General features: G+C 39.0%; 1 protein-coding gene across 3 annotated transcripts in view; it reads left to right on the top strand.

The window, feature by feature from the left end:
• The window catches only part of BEND5 (BEN domain containing 5), a 1,596,389-nt gene that overhangs the window by 862,271 nt on the left and 713,498 nt on the right, over positions 1-20,620 (top strand). For all 3 annotated transcript variants that reach the window (XM_061632932.1, XM_061632930.1, XM_061632933.1), the window contains one exon: positions 11,967-12,006. In XM_061632932.1, coding sequence (XP_061488916.1) covers positions 11,967-12,006 — 40 coding nt within the window. The remainder of the gene's footprint in view (positions 1-11,966; positions 12,007-20,620) is intronic.

Here is a 20,620-nt window from a genome sequence, read left to right as displayed (position 1 = left end):
CCTGACTATCACAGGTGGAGTTTTAACTTTTATTTTGTGTGTGTACACATATGCATGCTTTGCCATTATACTGTGGAAACAGGAAGAACATATAGGGATAGTTTTGTTTTCATGCACGATACTGGAATTTAACTCCCATCCCATCCCTTGCAATATTCCCATCTGATCCCCTTGCAATACTCATAAAACTGCCCATCTGTGTTCTTTTGTATTATTCATGTTGGCCTATGCTTCTGAACCATAAACAGAAATATAAAGATATGGAAAATGTCTAGGAAGACCAGTGATGATGATTTTGGAAATTAATGATAGCTCCTACGGAGAGTGTTAGCATTTAACTGGAGTCTACCTACACAGCTGCACTATTAATAATGAAATTCATACAAAGTAATGGGTTAGGATCGCTGAGTTTTACTAAGATCCCAGCCAAGTGTCAACAAGGTGACTGACTCATTTTATCATGATACAAAGATACATTTGCAACTAATAATAGAGGCCATAGGAAGTGTGAGATCTTGCTTCATTACATGATAAAAAAAAACTAGGTGGTTTTTTTAGTTGAAAGAATTGGTTAGTTGGTGCTTGAGTGTGATATTTTATGTTTTTAATGATCAGCTTATCTGTTTTAAAGGGATCTGAAATAGCATTTTTGTCTTGGTCAGAGTGTTGATCCAAATGGTATTTTAGGGTATTGTGCAACTCCTGATAAGGAATATTCAACAAAAGAAATAATATAGAAACCTCATCAGATGAACTTAAGCTTCTCATTTTGGAGGTGATTCATGTTTCATAAATTGTTCTGTGTGGAGTGGCCCAGGCAATGACAAGAATGCAGCTACATAGTAGTAATGTCTGATCCAGAGGTATATCCGCTGCGTCCCAGGGAAGATTGTTGTAAGTGCAGTGGCTATGCCATGTTTCATTCATTCATAATTACAATGTCTGTACCATCAAGAGCTGACCCTATTGAGATAGCCACAGTACAACGGTTATAAGTAATTATAATCTATAAACCAATAATAACAAAGGAGCTGAGGAAAAGTAGTCTAAATATTACTGTGTTCATCCCCAATCACTTCCTCAGTATCATTCACTCTGCTCACTTCAACAAAATACACTGTCCAATGCACAAGAGAACCCCTGATACAACAGAAATATCTACAAGCAAAACCATGCTATAGCGAACACCCAATCTCCCACACAACAATTACACAGATGTGTGTTCATGGCTCTACTCCCACCCATGCTGATGTTCCACAAACTCAAGATCTCACCAAGTGATTGGGATAAACTCCACACAACTGCACACAACTGTCCTTCCCATTACTCTCAAATTCAGACTCGGGGCCCTAGAAGTCTTTTTCTTGAAAGCATTATTGTATCACTTAAAAGGACTTCAAGACGTAGATCAAATTACAGGTTACACAGGTCACTATGGCTCACAAAACCTACAGCAAACATGACTGCACAAGCTCAGACATTGTCACAACAGTTAGTCACACCTCCAAGACCCTCTTAAATAGGATCAGGGTGGGCATCCTATTTGCATGGGAACTGCCTCTCAAATTGAGACTGGGCAAGCAACTGACCACTTCTGAAGGGGAGTATGAGGGGTTTCAATCTGTTTGCACCTGTGCATCTTGTGTCACATCCTTAGATGTGATTCCTACAAGGTTTTAGGGAGAACAGGGAGTGTTCAGCTATACTAAATGGAAACTGTTGTTTTGGATCAGGGACTACTTATAGTCATATGTAATTTGATAATGATGATGATAGTTGTTGAAGAAACAGTTCTAGGTGTCAGTATCACCAGGCATCTTTGTATTGGGCTTCTTTTTACAACTCTTATGAGGTAGAAAAGAATGGTACCTTTTCACATGGATAGAGAGAGTTGGGCAATGTACCAAAATCAGAAAGGTAGTGCAAGAGAACATTTTGCAGATAATCTAGCCTTAAATGAATCAGTTAATTTACACAAAAAATTCCTTCTTTGCACTTTTCCAACTCGCCCAGAGTTAATTATGGTTAGAATTAAATAGGAAAACTCGGCAAATCTCTCAATGGGCATCAGTACCAAGGAAACATAGTAAGTGCTGAGAGAGAGAAACTAGGGGGGAATATATCACCAGGAGAAAAGGTTAAAAGAATGCTGAAACTTTAAAGTCTTAAGTCAGGAAATGTTAGTGAAGAAGTTCAGCAATGAAGTCTTTTTAAGGTCGGCTTAGAATCGCAATTTAGAGCTACTCAGTGACAATTCCAATAAATTCAGTTTTAGGGCATAATATGAAGAGTTTGGATGCCACACATGCTTCACTGAGATGGAAAAGCGTAGCAACAGTTCTTGATGGTATGTCTTGGTGAGTTGTGTCTGTACAATGGGCTCAACTCACACATTCTCAGAGGTTAGGATAGTTCAGCAATTGGACTCAATTAGAGAAAGGTTATATGGAGTTGAGGGTAAGAAGTATGGAGAGGAAGCAAAAGTCCTGGGAGGGGCAACTTCCTATAAAGTGATACAGGTATGCTGTTATATCACTCAGATTTATTACGTGATATAGCGGGAATGATTTTGGTTTACAAATTTCTCCTTTGTTATAGGCAACCATCCAGTATTCCTGTTGATAAGAGTCTGAGGTAGGATTGCCAAATCTGACTAAGGAAATTCCTGGATTTTTTCTCTCTTCAAACTGAGATTGAATTTCTACATGTTGCTTTACCTGTCTAAACTCAGGGACCCAATTTCACCTCCTTAATTCACCTTTACTGTGTAAACCCAAACTTGGAAAACCAGACCTTTAGAGGCCAGAAAGCACACTACCTTTTATTTATTCTGTTTTTTCGTTTTATATTATTTTTGTTCTTGTTTTGTGTTCTCTTCGGGTACTCTGTTCTTTTTCTTCATGTCATTTTGTCGCAATTCTGTAAAAAATACAAAAAGCCTTTAAAATAAAAAGTATATATATATATATTTAAAAAGAGGTTTTGGAGACTCTTTCTATTAGAGGCCATTTCTGTCACCCTCTTAAGCTTGCTCTATCCTCCCTTTCTGCAGCTAAGTGTCCAGCATGACACCTTCATACTAAAATACTTTAAATGGAATGTGATGTTTTTACCTTAAAGCTGGGTTGGCTTGTGCTCAGCTTCCTGCTTTTTAAATTTATATTTGATCTGGGCTCTTGCTGTTTTTAGCAGATCCCAGTTGTTTTTAAAGAAGTCTAGAAACTCTGCACAGATCATGTTAATAGTCAGTTTTACCTGCAGCTCAGGCTTCACAACACTATCACTCAGCCTGTTTCTATACTTGGTCCACAGTTGTGTCATTAAACTGAAAACACTCTCAGAGTAGGTATTAGACACAGGAATGGAAAATGCGAAAGAGATCAGTTTCTTCAGCTGGCTGCTGCTACCGTCTGGCATTTCTCTGAAAGCATCTACCCATCTGTGGTCTAAGTTCTGCTACTTGGAGACAATCTCTTCCCTTATTTGTTGCAAAACACAGTAGTCATCATACAGCTAGTCAGTGTCACTCTCAGTGTGGAGTGCTGTAGTGAGAGTCTTCAAATCTGCCCGTTTCACATCATTGTGAAGTGAGAGTACTGACGTTCGTTTTTAAAAATGTGATTCAACATCATACCATTTCTCCAGGTATTCAGTGCACTGTGTCAATTTCTTATTATAGGCTTCCTCTCTGAATTTTCTGTTGTCAGCTGGAGGCCCATCCATAGAATTTGTCCTCTCTTCTTCTCTTCAGTTTTGAATGGAGGCTTTCCATGACACCATGGAGTTCTGTGGAGCTAATGTTATTATAGTCCAATTTCTTCACAGCATCTTGAAAAATTATCAGATTGTGCAAAAACATAACATAACAAACATATAAACATAACAAAGAGGAAAAGATTTGTGTTCTTCCTCTCTGAAAGCTGCCCACACAATCTTCACACATTCTTCTTCCCCCTCTGAAAAAAGTATACCCTCAATGCAGGCTAACATTGTAATATGTATTCAACAGTGTTAGTATGTGCTGAAGCACATCTTTCTATTCCATTTCTACAAACTCAAAAAGGACAAAAGATACTCTGTCTTCTTGGCCAAGAAGCTGAACTATGGAACAGTCTCCCTGAGGAAGTACGCCTGGCGCCGACTCTGCTCTCCTTCCGGCGCCAGGTCAAAACCTTCCTATTCTCTGAAGCATTTTAAGTTACACTGATTTAATTTTAAAAATGTTTACTGTGTTGGATTGTTGCTTGTATTTTAGTATTGTTTTGTTATTTATTGTATTTTTATGCTGTTTTATGTTCACCGCCCAGAGAGCTATTGCTAGTCGGGCGGTATATAAATTTAATAAATAAATAAATAAAATAAATAAATAAACTCACTGTATACCTTAAGGATAAGTGTTTTTACATCAAAACTCAAAGCCTTCATCCCACGGTTGAAGCAATTGTGGATTATATGACATTTATATCCCACTTGTATAAGATGGTCATTAAACTGTTTTAATTTCTGATACACTGACTTGTGTTTTCCAAAATTTACAGAGGCATTGGCAGCCACGTAAGAAGACACACTGTTAACGCTGAGACTATTCTTCTGTAGAACGTTGGGATCTGTGTTGCAATTGCCTCACTTGTCTCATCATTGTCATTGTAAAAATCAAGCAAGTCATGCTTAATTACCTCTGTCACAGTAAGGTAACATGAAGTTAATGGGAATAATTTCCTGTGCCCCTTGTTGGAGAAATCAGACCCAAATGAAAAAAACTGTGCATTATCCAAGTCCTTAAGCAAAAGTTCTGGTGATTTTGGTGCAAAATACTTTCTGCTTTGCTGGTTGCTTTTGTCTGCCCACAATAATTTTTTTTGGCAATTTCAGAATCAGGCAATATTATTGGAAGCATTTTGTTTGTACAGTCTTGGCTTGTGTAACTTAAATGGTGGGAAATACTGTGGTAAACCTGCCCTACTTCAGCTATTGTCACCTGCTTTTCTTGGGATGAATCTCTTTTGGTAAAGAATGGTGAGATTTGTGGCATTCTTTTCTGTTGTTTCTGTAATTCCTTGTGTTTTATGCTTTCAGTATGACTTCTCAATGCTTTTCTTCTCTCATATTTAACTGAAAATCCTTGATGACATAGAATGCATTCTGCTGTAAGTGTGTTGAATTTGTGAAGCCAATTTTGAATGCATCTTCATTGCACCATTCATCATTAATGAGCTCCTACTGGGAGGAAGGGTGGGATATAAATCTAATAAATAAATAAAACGGCACAAACATTTTCTCTTTTGTACTGTACCACCGTTTGAAGGTCCTTCACCACCGTTCTCTGTCATTATTTGATTTTTTTTTAATTAAAGGAAGAAAAATCATATGACTGGCCAGTATAGTGCAAAGGCCTTCTCCTGGCTCAGTCAGCAGGCAGCTGCAACATGCTTACCTACAGGGAGATACAGGGAACTGTTCTTGAATACTCAGTCTTCCTCTCTGCCACTTTTGGCTGTCTCTGACCTCTACCAGTCTCCTAACTCAATTTTACAACATTTACCCAGGACTAGTTTCTATGGTTTTTCCCTCTCTTTACTGACTATTAACCCCCCCTCCTTTCTATCTCCTGCACCTTCCTGCTTAGGCCAATTCAGATGACAGGCTGGTGTGAGATCACAGTGGTGGCTTGTCACATCTCCAGTATTGGCCTCAAGAGGTTCTTGGAGGTTGAGGTCAATTCCTGGATTCCAGGCTAGACCTGGAGGGTTGGCAATTCTCCTGGAGATACAGCTCAGTTCCTAGTCATTCCTAGGGTTGCCATATTCCAGTTCCACAAATCCGGACAGGCTAATTTGCATATTATGCAAATTATTTGCATATTATTTGCATATTATGCAAATTATTTGCATGTTAATATTTGGATTGTCCAGTTGTTTTGTTTTTGTGCCTAGGAATTACCACCAAAAACTGGGGAAAGATGTGAGAAATCTTTTTTTTAAAAGCAACATTTTCAGCCTTAAATGCCTAGACTCTAGTTTCTAACACTATGGAATATTTATTGATTGATTAAGAGGATTTATATCCTGCCCTTCTGCTGTTAAAAACAAGCTCAGCACAGCTTACAAATATAATAAAAACAATAAAAATACACAATCAATATAAAAACATAATAAAAACACAAAATAGCAACAAACATAAAGTAAGTCAGGGCAGCAGTATGGTTAACCTTTGCTGGTCATTGACCGAAATAAACTTATTTACATTTTTTAGTATGGTTAACCATTACATATACGATATATTTCAGAGATGTGGTGTAGGAGAAAAACAAGAAGCCAAAATGTTAGGAAAAGGAGACTTTCACACCACATGCTCAGTTCTAAATATTGTTGCAGCAAGTTTTACAAGTTCCTCCAGTATTCCACTGGTGCAGGCACTCAGACATTCAAAGTATGTGTATGTTTCTTAGGTTTTATAAAAGCAGAGCTTTGCTTGACTCAAAATTTCTTCTCCCTTTTGTTGTCTCCCAAATGGGTTAGTTGCCCGGTGTGCAGTACAGCCAAATCACCACACCCAGGTTGACGGGTCCAACAAGCTTTATTTCATTCTGGCCAGAAGAGGTGCAAGGCGATAATTCGCAAAACAAGCACACCCCTTATGGGGGGGTGCTACACTTTTATACAATGCAAGCAAAAATTCATGACACATTCTAATTGGCCCCCTAATGTCATCCTGCCACCTTTCCATTGGTCCATCTTCTAACTTATGCATGCCCATCATTTCTTATGCACCCGGCACATTAATTTCTCCACCCATATCTGCATTCCAAGCTAGCCATCACACAACAGCTTCCCAGCACGTATTTTTACTGATAAGCTTCAGCAAGGCATGTAACTCCTCTATGCCTCCTAAACTTAGTTTCTTTTTTTCTTGAAAACACTGGCCCTTGAAAACGCTGGCCCTGAGTCATCACTTTGGTCAACCATATCTACACAGGTTCCACTGGGCCTGGAAGTGTGCAACAACCGCACACATACCTTGCTAATTAGATTACCAATGCCAGGATGTCTGTCTTATCGACTACTCGCCTGCTCCTCCCCTCCCCCACCGGGCATCATGAAAGACCCAGTCCTGGGCTCAGAAAGAAAATAAATATCTGGTCCTCTTCAAAGTACTCATAAGCCTCTTGTTTTAATTAAAATAATAATTATAAATTCTTGCTCTTATCACTAATGGGAGTTAATTACCTTGCATATGCTGCTGTTGCTTCTATGGCTGTAACAGAGTGAGGTTAAAGATAAGTGAAATGCAAATAGGAAAAAAACAACACAAAAGGCAGTAACACTTTCCTAAATGTAATACCATACCAACCACAACAAGATTCCTATGAGTAAGGTAGAAAACTCAGCATGCCACAACCAGTCAGGATTCATAACCCAAAACCCAAACTAAAAAACTCCTAGCAGCCGGTCAGCCAAGGTCACAGAAATCCCCATGCAGCACAACCTGACCTGGGGACTGCAGTTAATGCAGAATGCTGCAGCACAGTTGCTGACATGAGTGAGATCCTATCAACACATAATACCTCTGCTCTGAAATCTGCATTGGTTGCTGATTTGCTACCAGGCCAAGTTCAAGCTGTGCTTTCCATGTTATGGGTGCCACATAGTACAGTACTTGTTCTGCTCTTGTAAGAAATCAGTCCTGTAAAGTGGCAGCACCTACGCTTTGGAACTCCTTGCCTATTGACATTAGGCAGATGCCTCTTTTCAGCACCTGCTAAAATCAGTTTTCTTGAGGCAAGCCTCTCCAGGCATGTGGAAGCTATTGTGTTTTTAAATGTGTTTTTAACGCATTGTTAGTTTTATTATTTTGAATGTTTTTAAGTATCTGTCCTTAACGCTTTTGTCAATAATTTTATTGTTTTAATTCTTTCTGTAAAGCACTTTGAGATTTTTTACAATAAAGCGGTATATAAATGTTGTAAATAAAAATATATAAATAAATGTTGGAGTCACTGTGGTCCTTGAGTCTCTTCCCACTTTTAGGAACCAAGGAATCTACCTTACACTGATTCAGGCCATTTCATACCATGATTTCTTAAATGCAACACAATATCAACCACAACAAGATTCCTATGAGTAAGGCAGAAAACTAAGCATCTCACAACCAGTCAGGATTCCTAACCAAAAACCAAAAATATGATAAATGAAGAAATATTTATATAAGCATGACTATCAAATATATTTATTATTTACACAAACTGTAAAGATATTTATAGTGCAATCCTAGGTTTATTTATTCAGAAGCAAGTCCCAGTGTATTCAGTGGGGCTTACTCAAACAGGGACAGAACTGCAACCTCAAGTGATAAGCAACTTCATTCACACAACCCAAAAATCCGAATCATGCCACTTTACGCTGTTTTGCAACTGTTTATACTTGTTTTTATGCTTATTGGATTTTAAATGGCTTTATTTCTTATTGTGAGCTGCCTTGGTTTCCAACCCTACCTCACAGGGTTGTTGGAAACACTCTATACATGCACACACACACACACACACACTGCAGATGTATAAATACATACAGCCCATATAATAGTTTATTGTCAAACCAGTTGGTCATTGCAGAAAAATCAGTATTAGTTTTTTTAAAAATCAGTATTAGTTTCCTACAGAATAAAAACTGTAATACCTAAGTAAGCCCTGCCTACTTGCTTTAAAATAGGACTGGAGGGAAGAGAGAAGAGTTAGAACACAAACACAATTCTTTTTTACATTCACTCCAAAGTCCCATTGATTTTCAGCACATTCATAACCATGTGTACTCAAAAGTAAGTCCTATTGAATTCAATGGGATTTACTCTGGGCATATGGGATTAGCATTGCTTTTACAAAAGCAAGTATTGGGAAGGTTTTCAAAACACTGCCCAGGATCTGACTCCTGCACACAAGAGGAAAAAAAACTGAAATGTATATACTTACCCAATTTATGAGATTTTCAGATAAACGGGGGGGACCACCATTTTCTGGCATTGCAATGAAGTTTTCTAGACACTGCCTCAGGTCAACCAAATGCAACCCTGGCTTCACTGATTGGCTGCAATCCTGAACGGGCAGGGTTAAAGCTACGAAGTGCTATACAGTACTGTTTAAAGAAATATTTAACAGTCGGGACGGCTGACGTTTTTATGTATATCTTGAGAACCGGACCACCTAGAAACTTTTTTTTTTAAATCAAAGCTGAGAATCTGGGCCACCTAAGGGGCTAAACAGGAGCCAGGTGGCATGCAAAGAATCCGGGTAAAACCTGGCTAACTGGGCAATATGGCAACCCTAGTCACTCCAGACCAAACCTGCAGGGTGGGTAGCCAGATCAAACCTGCAGGGTGAGTTATAGGGGTCCCATAATAACCCCTTGTGATTAGAAATAGTGCCATACTTTTAAGTGTATTTTTCAGGTTAGGAATGTATTGGTAAGACAAAGTCAAAATCTGAATAGTGTTTCCAAAAATAGCTTTGGTGTCTTGTGAATCTGACCCCCATCCCAAGCAAAGTCACATGGATGATGTTCAGATAAGGTTTGTTTGCTGTACAATAAATAAATGAAAAATGTTGTTGTACCCTGAGCCCTGTAGTGGGAGGTGGCAGATCTGGAACTATTAGTGGTATTGTATGGCCATGAATTATACCTTATGTTTGGTTGCAAGTGGGAACTGAGCAACTCTGTCAGCGGAGTACATATACCATCTAATGAATTGCATCCACTGACTTCAGTGTTATGATTACACAAACACTGCAAGTTGGGACTGTTTAGACAAGGCCATAAAATAGCATTTTTGGGGGGAAAGAATAACTTTTTAGTTTAGTGCTCATACCAGCATGCTTCCATTCTCAAGGACTTCCAAGTGTCACCAAAAGAACAGAGACAGTGTAATGATGGGAATTAGATTAGAAGTGGATCAATAGGCCTGACAATAAATGAAAGCAACACAGACATTATTGAGCAGATTAGGAGAGATAAATTGAAGTGGACAGTATATTCTGCAATGCCAGAGCTACATAAATGTTGGACCAAGAAAGTTTAGGAGGATAACAACTATTAGGAAGTATAAGGAAAAAGAAATGGCAGTAAGATTAGAATGATATGAGAAAAGAAAACTCACTAAGCTGTAGCAAATGTCAAAGGAATGTTGAATGTATCAAAATATATGAATTGTCAATATGAATTACACCAGTGCTTCCTTATAATTTAGTTACTTACCATTAATTAGTGACTAGTGCTCAGTGACATGCTTTACTATACCACAAATATAAGGATTTGCAAAACTATTTTTTTTAAAAAAAATTATAAGTATATGAGATCTCCTGAAATAAAGCTTATCTTTTCAGGTCTCATTACTTGTTCTGCAGTGGGTTCCAGACTGCTCATTTCTCATATCCATTGCACTGTTCTCAAAGTGATTAGCCTCTGCCAACCTGTCTCAAACAAATTTTGCCAGTGGTTTTGGACAAGTAAGCTCATCTTCCAAATTTCTGGGTATTTTATCAAATCATAGTTACATGGGCATTACCAAATACACAAGTATACAAATATACATTGAGTTTGTATTGAGCCTATGCAAGAAAATTCAGTATTGCAGCTTCTTAACCAAGATATCAAGACTGTTTTTTATTCTGTATTTTAGAGATGAGGAAAGGATCAAATATTGTAGGAATCCCTACCATCACTAATCAAAGTACAGCTCCAATGTCAATTTGATATGTTCTGTCTCTGACAATCTTTCCTACTGGATGAATAGGTTTCTGCCATGGGTGTGATGTGGAAAATTCTACAGCCATGGTGGGCGAGGGTAATTGCACGTACAAAGGAGGGTGGAGAGATTGAAGTGATGGTGTACATTTTTAAAACTCCTGCCACTTTAATAGCTAACGGGGTTCTGCACAGCTCTTCTGGCACACATCGCTGATAGAAATTATTTCATTCGCTGTGTGGGATCACATGTCCTTGGATGTTGTGAGGGTATATAAGGGAGTCTCAGTCTGTGTTCAGGCAGACATGCTTGTGTGATCGCTGTCTCCTTACTTAAGTAATAAATGCTAGCTTTCTGACTGAAGGTCTCGTGTGCACTTATTCCTGGGTCTGAACCATTTAGTTGTGGAACAATGAAAGGAATTTCCATTACAGGTGTTGAGTTTGTATTTTTTAAAATTTGTATTGTGTTGTTTTGTGTGTGTTTTTAACTGTTTTATTATGTTTTTATTGTTTTGTGCATCACCTTGAGATTATATATGGAAGGCAATTAATAAATAATAGTAATAATATTTTTTTATATGTTACCAGAATGGTATGGGATCCAGCTATGCAAAGGTTGTTGCAGTACTGATCTGGTAATGCCTCAAATGGCTTTCACTGTTTAAAGCCATGCATCCTTGCTCTGTAATGTTTTTCTGCAAGTGCCAAAATTGTGTCCAATAGTATGAGGATATTTGGAGGCTCAGTTATCTGTGGTAACAATAAAGCCCTTGATTATCTAAGGGCTCTTTTCCCCACTTTTAATTAACTTCAGTCTCATTTACTCCTCCACTGTGAAAGTGAGGTGTTTTTTTTAAATAAAAGGATGTTAATTTGTTTTGTTGAATAGTGTCATAGACTCCTGCACATTAGTACTACTATTTAAGTCACATAATGCCCTTTGCCGATGTGTTAAAGCTTTCCTTGGGTTTGAAGAAGGTAGTTAAATCTAAATAGACATGCATATGTGCACTTTCACCATTAAATTAATTACTAATACTCTAAGAGTGTAAGCAAGAAAGCATTCAAAGGGCTAGGCTAGATACACATGGCTACCATCCAAAAGAATAACATTGAGCCATGTAAGTCATAATTAATTCTACTGCAAATGTCAGAACACTTGCTTGGCATGTCTAAGTTGACCTACTAAAATTAGTAATCTTTCAACAACTCCTTTTATCATTTGTTTTTCAGCAACAGCGGCAACTTGACCTCTTGACTATAACCAACCCTGGTGAGTAAGCCACAAGGCTCAGCTCTTTTTATGGTTTCTTAAAGAGATGGTTGTCTGAATGTGTCTCTTTCTCCCCTACCTGACATGCAAAATGAAAAAACACTGTTCCCCAGAAAATCTTTAACATAATAACAACTGACAGCTATATTGTGCTTGGTAAAGCCGCAGGCAGTTATCCGTTCACGGAGCTGCCTCTTCAGACCTTTACTCTGTGAATTTGAGTGCTGATATTTCTTTAAGCCTCCTGGGGTTACTGTTAGTGGTATGTCTGCAGGGTAGATAGGCTATAATTCAAAATGTATGTTCAAGGATCACAGAAGCATTCCATTTAACTCTTCACTGTGGTAAACATATATTTACTGAAGAACAGAGGGCGCCCATGTTATCTTTGCACTGTGTTGGAGATATATATATATATAGAGAGAGAATGTGTTTGTCAGTTTGGAATATATTTTACTTATTTAAAATACTACATTAAAATATATACTAACTATGTACTAACATGGCTATAATTAAGTACTACTTGCTTGTTGTGGCAGAGTTTAAGCATGTCAATAATTATTTTCATATTAGCAATTTATTTTCTTTCCTGGTAAGTGCTCAAAGTGACAGAGTTAGCCATGTGGGATCAAGGCTGAATGACTGTGTTCCATTCAGCAGAATTAGATTTTATAAGAGCTGCATAGCACAAGCCTTTATGTGTCATTGTAGCTAAGCATATGAGGAGGTCTGAGCTGTGGATAGTAAATGTTTAAAAAGAAATAAGGATAATACTATGTAACATTGATGGCCAAGAACCAAAGAGGTACTTTAGATGAGCCAAATTACTTGGGTATGCCATATCACAAACTGCTTTTGAAAGTTTGCATAGTTTAAAATAACGGAGTGGACTCTCATCCATGAAAGCGTATGCCATACTAAATTTGTTAAGGCCACAATACAAATTGTGTCTACTCAGAAGTAAGCCCCACTGAATTCACTGGGCCTTACTCACAGGTGAGTAGGATTGGGATTGCTGCCTAGGGTGCCATAAGACTATTTTAAAAGTTAGCCATGTGGCTTGGGCAGGTGTTTGAACAACACATGTGGAGAATGCACTTAGACATGCTGAACTAGTTCTGTGAATCTTTGGATCAAGCCTTTTTTAAAAATTGTGTACTGAGAGATGCATTGTCCATAGTTTTAGTAGTTGAATGCAAAGGTTATTTCAAATACTATCTATTTTCTTAACGTGTAGAACGTCCCAAGTTCAGTTCTTGGTATCTCCAGTTAAAAGGATCAGGTAGCAGGTGACCTCTACTTGAGACCCTGGAGAGCAATTGCCATTCAGATGGACAAAGGTAATATATTTCATTCCTAAAAAAAGTATACATGGCCAGGAAGTAAGGGTAGGTACAATAGAACCACTGGTTCTGTTTGGAAAAGTTTGAGCTCAGTCCAAAGTTTGGAATGAAATGCAGCATCTGGAATTGGTTTCTCAATTCACTTTGAGCAAGTGGCCTGGACAAGGTTCATTGAGTTACACTTGCCATCCCTCTGCATGCTCTGAGGTCTCTGAAATAGTGAGAGCGCAGCAACACTGCTATCTCCTTTGCATGTCGGAGTCTTTGTAGCAGTTGAAAGGAGACACAATGGCTTGAGGGCCTTATCTGTGGTCACACCGACCCTTTGCAATGTCCTCTTTGCAGTACAGGAGCCACCAAGAGACATTTGAAGACTTGTGATTTCCTTGACTCTTAAGATGTTTTCAAAGTGTCCCACTATGTTTTTGCCTTTCTAGGATGATATTATTTGATGTGGCATTGTTGAATTTTAGATGAGATATACTTATAGTTTATTAGTAATTTTTAATATTTTCTTTGTTGGTTTTTTTTGTAAGTTGTTTAGAGACTGTTTTGATACTAAGTGGTATACAAGCATATGAAATAAACATTTGCCCTCTTCTTATCTTCTCTGAGGCCTCCAATGCACCATGATCACCATACTCTCAGACCTTTGGAGGCTCAGAGTAGGAGGCGGCTAATGCAGTCCAGGTCTGCCCCCTGAGCCATTCAAGGCCTCTTCTTGTCTTCTGCATGCTTTCTGGCATGTATTGCTATCCCCTCAGGAAAAAGGAGACTCCAACAGCGTGATGTTACTAAACCTACACATATCCCAGATCACTGATTAGGCTTTAACACATGCCACTACATATTGAGATTTTGGGTCCAGAGTTGTGGTATGCTATGGGGACGTTGTACCATATTCTTATTATTGGAGGGAATTAGTGAGAACTCTTGAGTACCAATTCAGGTTCTAAAGAAATATGTTCATTATTACATTCAACACAGGCATTGGAGAGTAAAATGTTCATGTATCTTGAATCTCCAAAATGAGAGAATTCTTAAAATAATAGCGGATGTATATACAGACTGAACAACTCCCACTTTGCTTGGACTAAGAGCAGAGCTTGGAAAATTTACTTTTTTGAACTACAACTCCCATCAGCCCAATCTAGTGGCCATGCTGGCTGGGGCTGATGGGAGTTATAGTTTAACAAAGTAACTTTTCCAAGCTCTGACTAAGAGCTTACAATTATTTGTTGCTATTCATGAGATAGATAGAGGCAGGGAACATCATGATTGCCATATAATAAGGGGGGAGCAGTGCTAGGGGTCTGACAGACTGCAGTGGAATCCTAGATGCACCAGGTTGAATGCAAATGGCAGGGGGTTGAGCCCAGTGAGGGGAGAAAAATCAGTGACATTTGGGAAACAGGAGTTGCAAGGCTAATATACATGACTGGATCCAAGAGGAAAATCTTTTGCATATATTTCAGACAAGCTGCCAGCAATGCAGCCCCTGTGACCACAATGGTGTCCTTGATGTCTTTCTCTGGTGCCCACAAAGGCTTTAAAACACGCACTCCAACTCACTGCTCCCCTGATCATGGGGTGGCAAGGGTGTTTACTTTTTTCTCCTTTGAAAAGTACATAGAGGTAAGGTTGGAAGTATTGTACTTTTTCCCACTTCCTCTTTCACTTCTATGTGCTTGCAAGGCTATGATTAATTCTAATGGATCTGACTTTGACCTAGATCCCAAAATGTGAGTGTGTGCTGCGCTCTCTGTCTTGGGGGGGGGGGTTGGAGGTTGATCCAGGGAAGAGAAGTGACCAGAAGGAGTGAGAGGCACAGCACTGAACAAAAAATCATAGTGTGCCCATGGGCCTAAAAGAGGTTAGTGACCTCTGTTCCACAGAGGAATATGATAGCATATGTTATAGCACACTGTTCTTCAACCTTGGGACCCTAGATGTTGTTGGACTACAACTCCCATCATCCTTGGCTATTGGCTAAGCTGGTTGGGGTTGATGGTTGTTCTGGTCTGACATCATCTAGGGACCCAAGGTTGAACAACACTGTTACAGCATATTAATGTATTTGTTTATTCCAATATAATACCTGTTTTGGCAACTACAAGAGAGAATTTCTGGGATTCCTCATAGTACCAGTGCCAGGGGCTCTGACTGCTTTCCTCAGGATGTGGCTACAATTCAAAATTGTCCCACACAAGCCCATGAAAAGGGTGTGTGTAGGATAGCTTGTTACACTCCAAAACATGTAAAATTGCCTTAGTATATCCAATATTCCATGCTCTCTCTTTTGAAAAAAACATTTAAACATGAAAATATAATATCTCCATTTCATTAATTTGTTACTCATACATGGATAATTTTCAGGTAGTTTTCATTTCTGCTAGAACTGTTTTATTGTGTAAAATTCTAGATATAGTTCTGCATTGCTCAGTTAATTTTTCACTGGTTAGAAAATATGTTAACCCTCCTAGAGTTAAATGGGATGATATATGGGATTTACTGTTTTTCTCCCTTGATTGAGGCTTGCTTTCTTACATACCACTGCCTAGGAAACTGTTATGTAAAATTAGATGACATGAAAAGCTGCAAGATGTGATTTGGAAAAAGTTACTTAAGAACAAATTCCACTATTAAAACTCTCTGAAAAGCCATTCCCATTACAGTCTTGAACATTCTGGACGCTTCTGACTAATTGAAGCATGAAAATAATATGAACTCAAAGTCATGAAGCTATAATACACCTATTAGTAAAAATGATACAGTGTAATAAAATGTGACAGAAAGTTGTTCACCACTGAAACTCATGCTCCAACTATTTTTGATAGGCCATGCTAATTATTACTACATTGATTCTGATCAAAGTATCACGTCAAGGGAACCTGGCTGAGTTTTCAAACAATTTCACATAATTACTTTTCATGTTTGTTGGTGAAAGCTTCATAGTCGTATTTTAAAATGAATCCCTATATATCTTCCTAATAATGACTATCTCTGCTGGAAAAAAGAATGCTCAGAACAAGAGGGCAAATAAATTAGCAAGTGGGGAAATATGTTAAATCTGTTTGCAAGGTTAAATAGTAATTCTGGAGATGTTTTCACTACTCATTGGGAGCTGGAGGAGTGATTAGTTATCAAAGCTAGTAGATAGTTAACATCCTGGCTTTATGCATATTTTTTTCAGAATTAAGTTCCATGAATTTCAAGGGAACTTACTTCCAAGTTTCTATATATAGGATTGCAGCCTTAGGCCTTATTTGATCAGGTAATCATAGCATCTTATTTTTTGTGTTTCTCATCAGTGATGGTCTGTTTTGCACAAATAGCAGCTGGGGCGGTAAACCTGTTTCTGGACTGTACCAATTCAGACCACAAATTGGGAGTGCATGGCGGCGGGAGGGAATCCCTACATATAGAAAGCTAGATGTTAGAGAGAAGTCTAGCCTTATCCCTGACATACTACATTTCTTTGGGTAAGAATGTTCATTTCTTGGGAGAGCATTCCGTAAAATGAGCTCCCACCTGCAGTCTGAAGTGGTATTGGCCAGATGTAGATTAACCATCTGTGGTTTGTGAGAACTGAGCATGTGTCAGTGAGGTTTTGTCTCCTAGCTTTGTATTCTATACTTGTGTAGTACTTAGCACACTCCAATATACTCTATTCCTGTCTTATACCCTCCAAGTGTTGTGTGACTACTGTGTAACTCCCATCAGCTCCAGCCAGCATGGCCAATATGCAGGGGGATAGTGAAAACTGGAGAGCATCAGGTTCTGGAGGGCTGCTGTGTTGATTCTTGGCCTATGCAGGTCTCACACAGCTCATACAAGATATAGCAAGAATGGCATGGCTGGATCAGTTTGCATGGCAGCTGGGATAATGTTAGCATGGAGTTTTCTAATGTCACATAATTTCTGATATTGCAAAAAGAACTTCTGATACAGTGCATCATCCAGCTTCCTTCCATGTCAAAGTAGCAGCAGTGGGTCATGAAGAAGTATCCTAAGAAATCTCAGCAAGCTACGAAAAGGGTATCTCAGTAACTGAGTCCAGCAAAATCCTTAGACCTGCTCTGAAATGTTGATCCTGGCATGGAATACAAAAAGATCTTAGGTCTTTTCAAGGGAAACTTTGGCCATATGAGAGAAGCCAAAATTTTATTTATGTATTTATTTAATATCCTGCCTTTCCTCAATATAGCTCAATGATTCTTCTCCACCCCCACCTTTAATTCTCATACCAACCCTATAATATATACTAGGCTGAAAGATAATAACTGGCCCAAAATTATTACAGTAGGGCCCCACTTTACAGTGCTTCGCTTTACAGTGCTTGTTCCACTTTTATGGCATTTTTTTGCCACCGGGCGCCATTTTGGTCAATGTAAGTCAATGGGATCCGCTTTACAGTGGTTTTCGCTTTACAGCGGGGGTCCGGAACGTAACCCGCTGTATGAGCGGGGCCCTACTGTACTCATGGCCAAGTGAGAATCTGAGCCCAGGACTGCTATTGTATACAACATTACATAAAACTTTGGTATATCAGTTATTTACAATATTAGAAGCTCATACTAAATGCATAAAGGTTTTCTTGATAATGAACACAAATGCAGGAAATCGTGGAATTCACAATGTGGCAAAACATTAACCTTTTCCATAGATAATGATGACTCCTCAGAACCATAGGTCAACATGAGGTTTCACACATGCTTACTATACAGTATAATTTCCATACCAACAGCATATATACATACCACTTAAAGGAAGTGGTGACTACAAACTGTTTACTAGGTAGAATAATTGGATAGCAATTATTAATAACCTCAAGTCACATGGAATCCATAACAAATACGTTTGTGTAGAGATGCCTTTGATTTTCACATTAATGATAGAATAGGACAGTGAGGTGTTTTCCTATTGATAATTAATAAATACTTGCAAGCTATATACCTGTGTTCTAAGCTGTGGTCCAGAGACCACCAGGGGTTTATGAACTTCGTTCAGGTGGCATGCAGCATATCTGTGAAGATAGTTTCAGTCATCAGGCTTACAAACTAAAAGACATGACAGAAAAGGAAAAAGGGATGGGGAGAGTGGAGGGAAAAAGTAAACTCAGTCTCCAGATCTTAAGTTTAAAGAGTTCTTATAATCAGGGCTGGTTCTAAAGGGCGGCCAGGTGGGGCACTGGCCTGAGGGCCCCTTGGGCTATAGGGCCCCCTCTGCTCCCCTTCCCCTTTCTGCTTGCACGCATCCCTGCCATGAACCAAGATGGCGGCAGAGGCTTCAGCTCGTTAGGGAAACCTCAGCCGCCATCTTTGTTAAGGGCACTGCTGCGTGTGCAACCGCAGAACAAGGTAGGTTAAGCAAGGGAATGGCGGAGCCCTGAAGCTCTCGCCGTGCGATCCACAGCAGCGATCCTGACATGAATCGCAGAAGGGGAGCAGGGGCAGGCTTGTGCCCAAGGGCCCCAGCATGTCTGGGGCTGGCCCTGCTTATAATGACAGGCTGGGCAGAAGCATTTCAAGGGCTAGAGGGAACAAAAGGTAGAGCAGGGACAGGAGTAGCCCTACTTCTCATCTCTTTTGTTGCAACATGCTATTTTGGCTGCTACTAGCTGACAACTGAAAGGAAGGGAGGTTATTACTGCGACTTATTCCTCGGTTAATCACATGAGCAATCTCAGCAAATTGGGGATCACATTATGAACAGAATAATATCACAGTGCTACATAGTCAATTAGACATGTCTACCTGACAATGTTACTGAGAATAAAACACTTGAGGGCCATAGCCATTAGTAGATGGCACTGGAGCTATTGGTAGGCAGAGCCAGAGCCAAAAATGGGTGAAGACAGTATTACAATACAAGAATCCTGGATGATCTTTTTCTAAGCTTGCCTCTATTATGAAAGAATGTTTGTGTGTCCTTCAGATGAATCCTGGCTGCCTGCAGAAGACCATTTTCACAGCAGAAAATTAGCAGCCAAGTGTTTGGAAGGGATAGAGCACAAATACCTGGGGAGCAGAATTTAGACTTTTTTAAAAGCCATCAATGGAATGATTTATTGTGCAATAGCTTCCCAGTTTCATGTGCAGAAATAGCGCTTTCAAAGAGATTTGCTTGCTGCCTCTGTTCCTGTTGCTTTGCATCACTTTGTATATGACCATCTAATTTCTAAAACAGCTACCAAATTAGTGAACTATGTTAACACAGCAGGGAAATGTCCCGTGTGAAAAGAGCTGTGTGTGGGATTTGGTGCTATTATCATGTTCTCCTGTGCCATTGCTTGTTTGTTACCTCATGCAGGATATGCTTATAAATTCTTCTCCTACCAGCCATTCCTCCTGTCACAATCAATTGAACAAAATAGAGATCCAACAGCTATGGACTCCCACCCGATTCTTCCATCTTGTTTGTGTTCTGCTGCATTATCTCGATTCATTGCCTGCCTGCTTTAGGCTAAAACATGATTCTAAAATAAGACATTGTTATTTACGTAAGCTCCATACACTGAATCATATTTTAAATGTAGTAGCCTTATCTGAGGTCTGAGGCTGAAACCTGACATTAGGTTGTATGAGTAATCACATTTTGAAGTGGTTCACTTTCACCTACGTTTGTCTATAAAACACAGATAGTAGTCTTGTGTTGTCAGCTCAGCCTATCACTAAGCCCTTACTCTCCCTCAAAATAATTTGTGTGCTTGGAATCAGTTGAGTGAATTACACTTAAAATTTGACAGCAGCTTTAAAAACTAGATGGTGATATAGAAAGTGATGCAAGCCTTGTTAATTACACAATGCTATTTTTCACTGCAGACAAGGCAGCAACATTGGAAAGGGGCTTCCATGCAGCCCCACAGAATGCCTGGGGATAATATATATTATCTTTTCCCCCTCAATACCTTTTGTTTTATGATTAAAGAATAGACTTTTGTTTAACCCAGTTTCTAGCATAGCCACTTGTATTACTAGGTGTTGTTTTAAAAATAGATACCACAACAGAACTGCTCGTGACGCTGTAAGACTGGTCTTTTTGCTTGCTTAACATTTATTTTTGGCATGTTCCCCTCCCTCACCCACCATACAGGAAATCTGAATTTTGTGTGTGTGTTCTGCCTGTTGGGAATTTATTTTATCAAGTTAAATAAAAACCACAGAGAAGGCATTTGAAAAGCAAACACTGTTACTTTTAAAAGAAAAACTAAATCTTTCGGCAACACATTATTATTCTGGGTCGCTGTGATGTTTCCATGCACCTTGGCA

This window comes from Rhineura floridana, chromosome 6, assembly GCF_030035675.1.
Source record: "Rhineura floridana isolate rRhiFlo1 chromosome 6, rRhiFlo1.hap2, whole genome shotgun sequence".
NCBI lineage: Eukaryota > Metazoa > Chordata > Lepidosauria > Squamata > Rhineuridae > Rhineura > Rhineura floridana.
The sequence above is the reverse complement of the archived record's forward strand: the minus strand, read 5'-3'. Positions and strand labels throughout refer to the sequence as shown.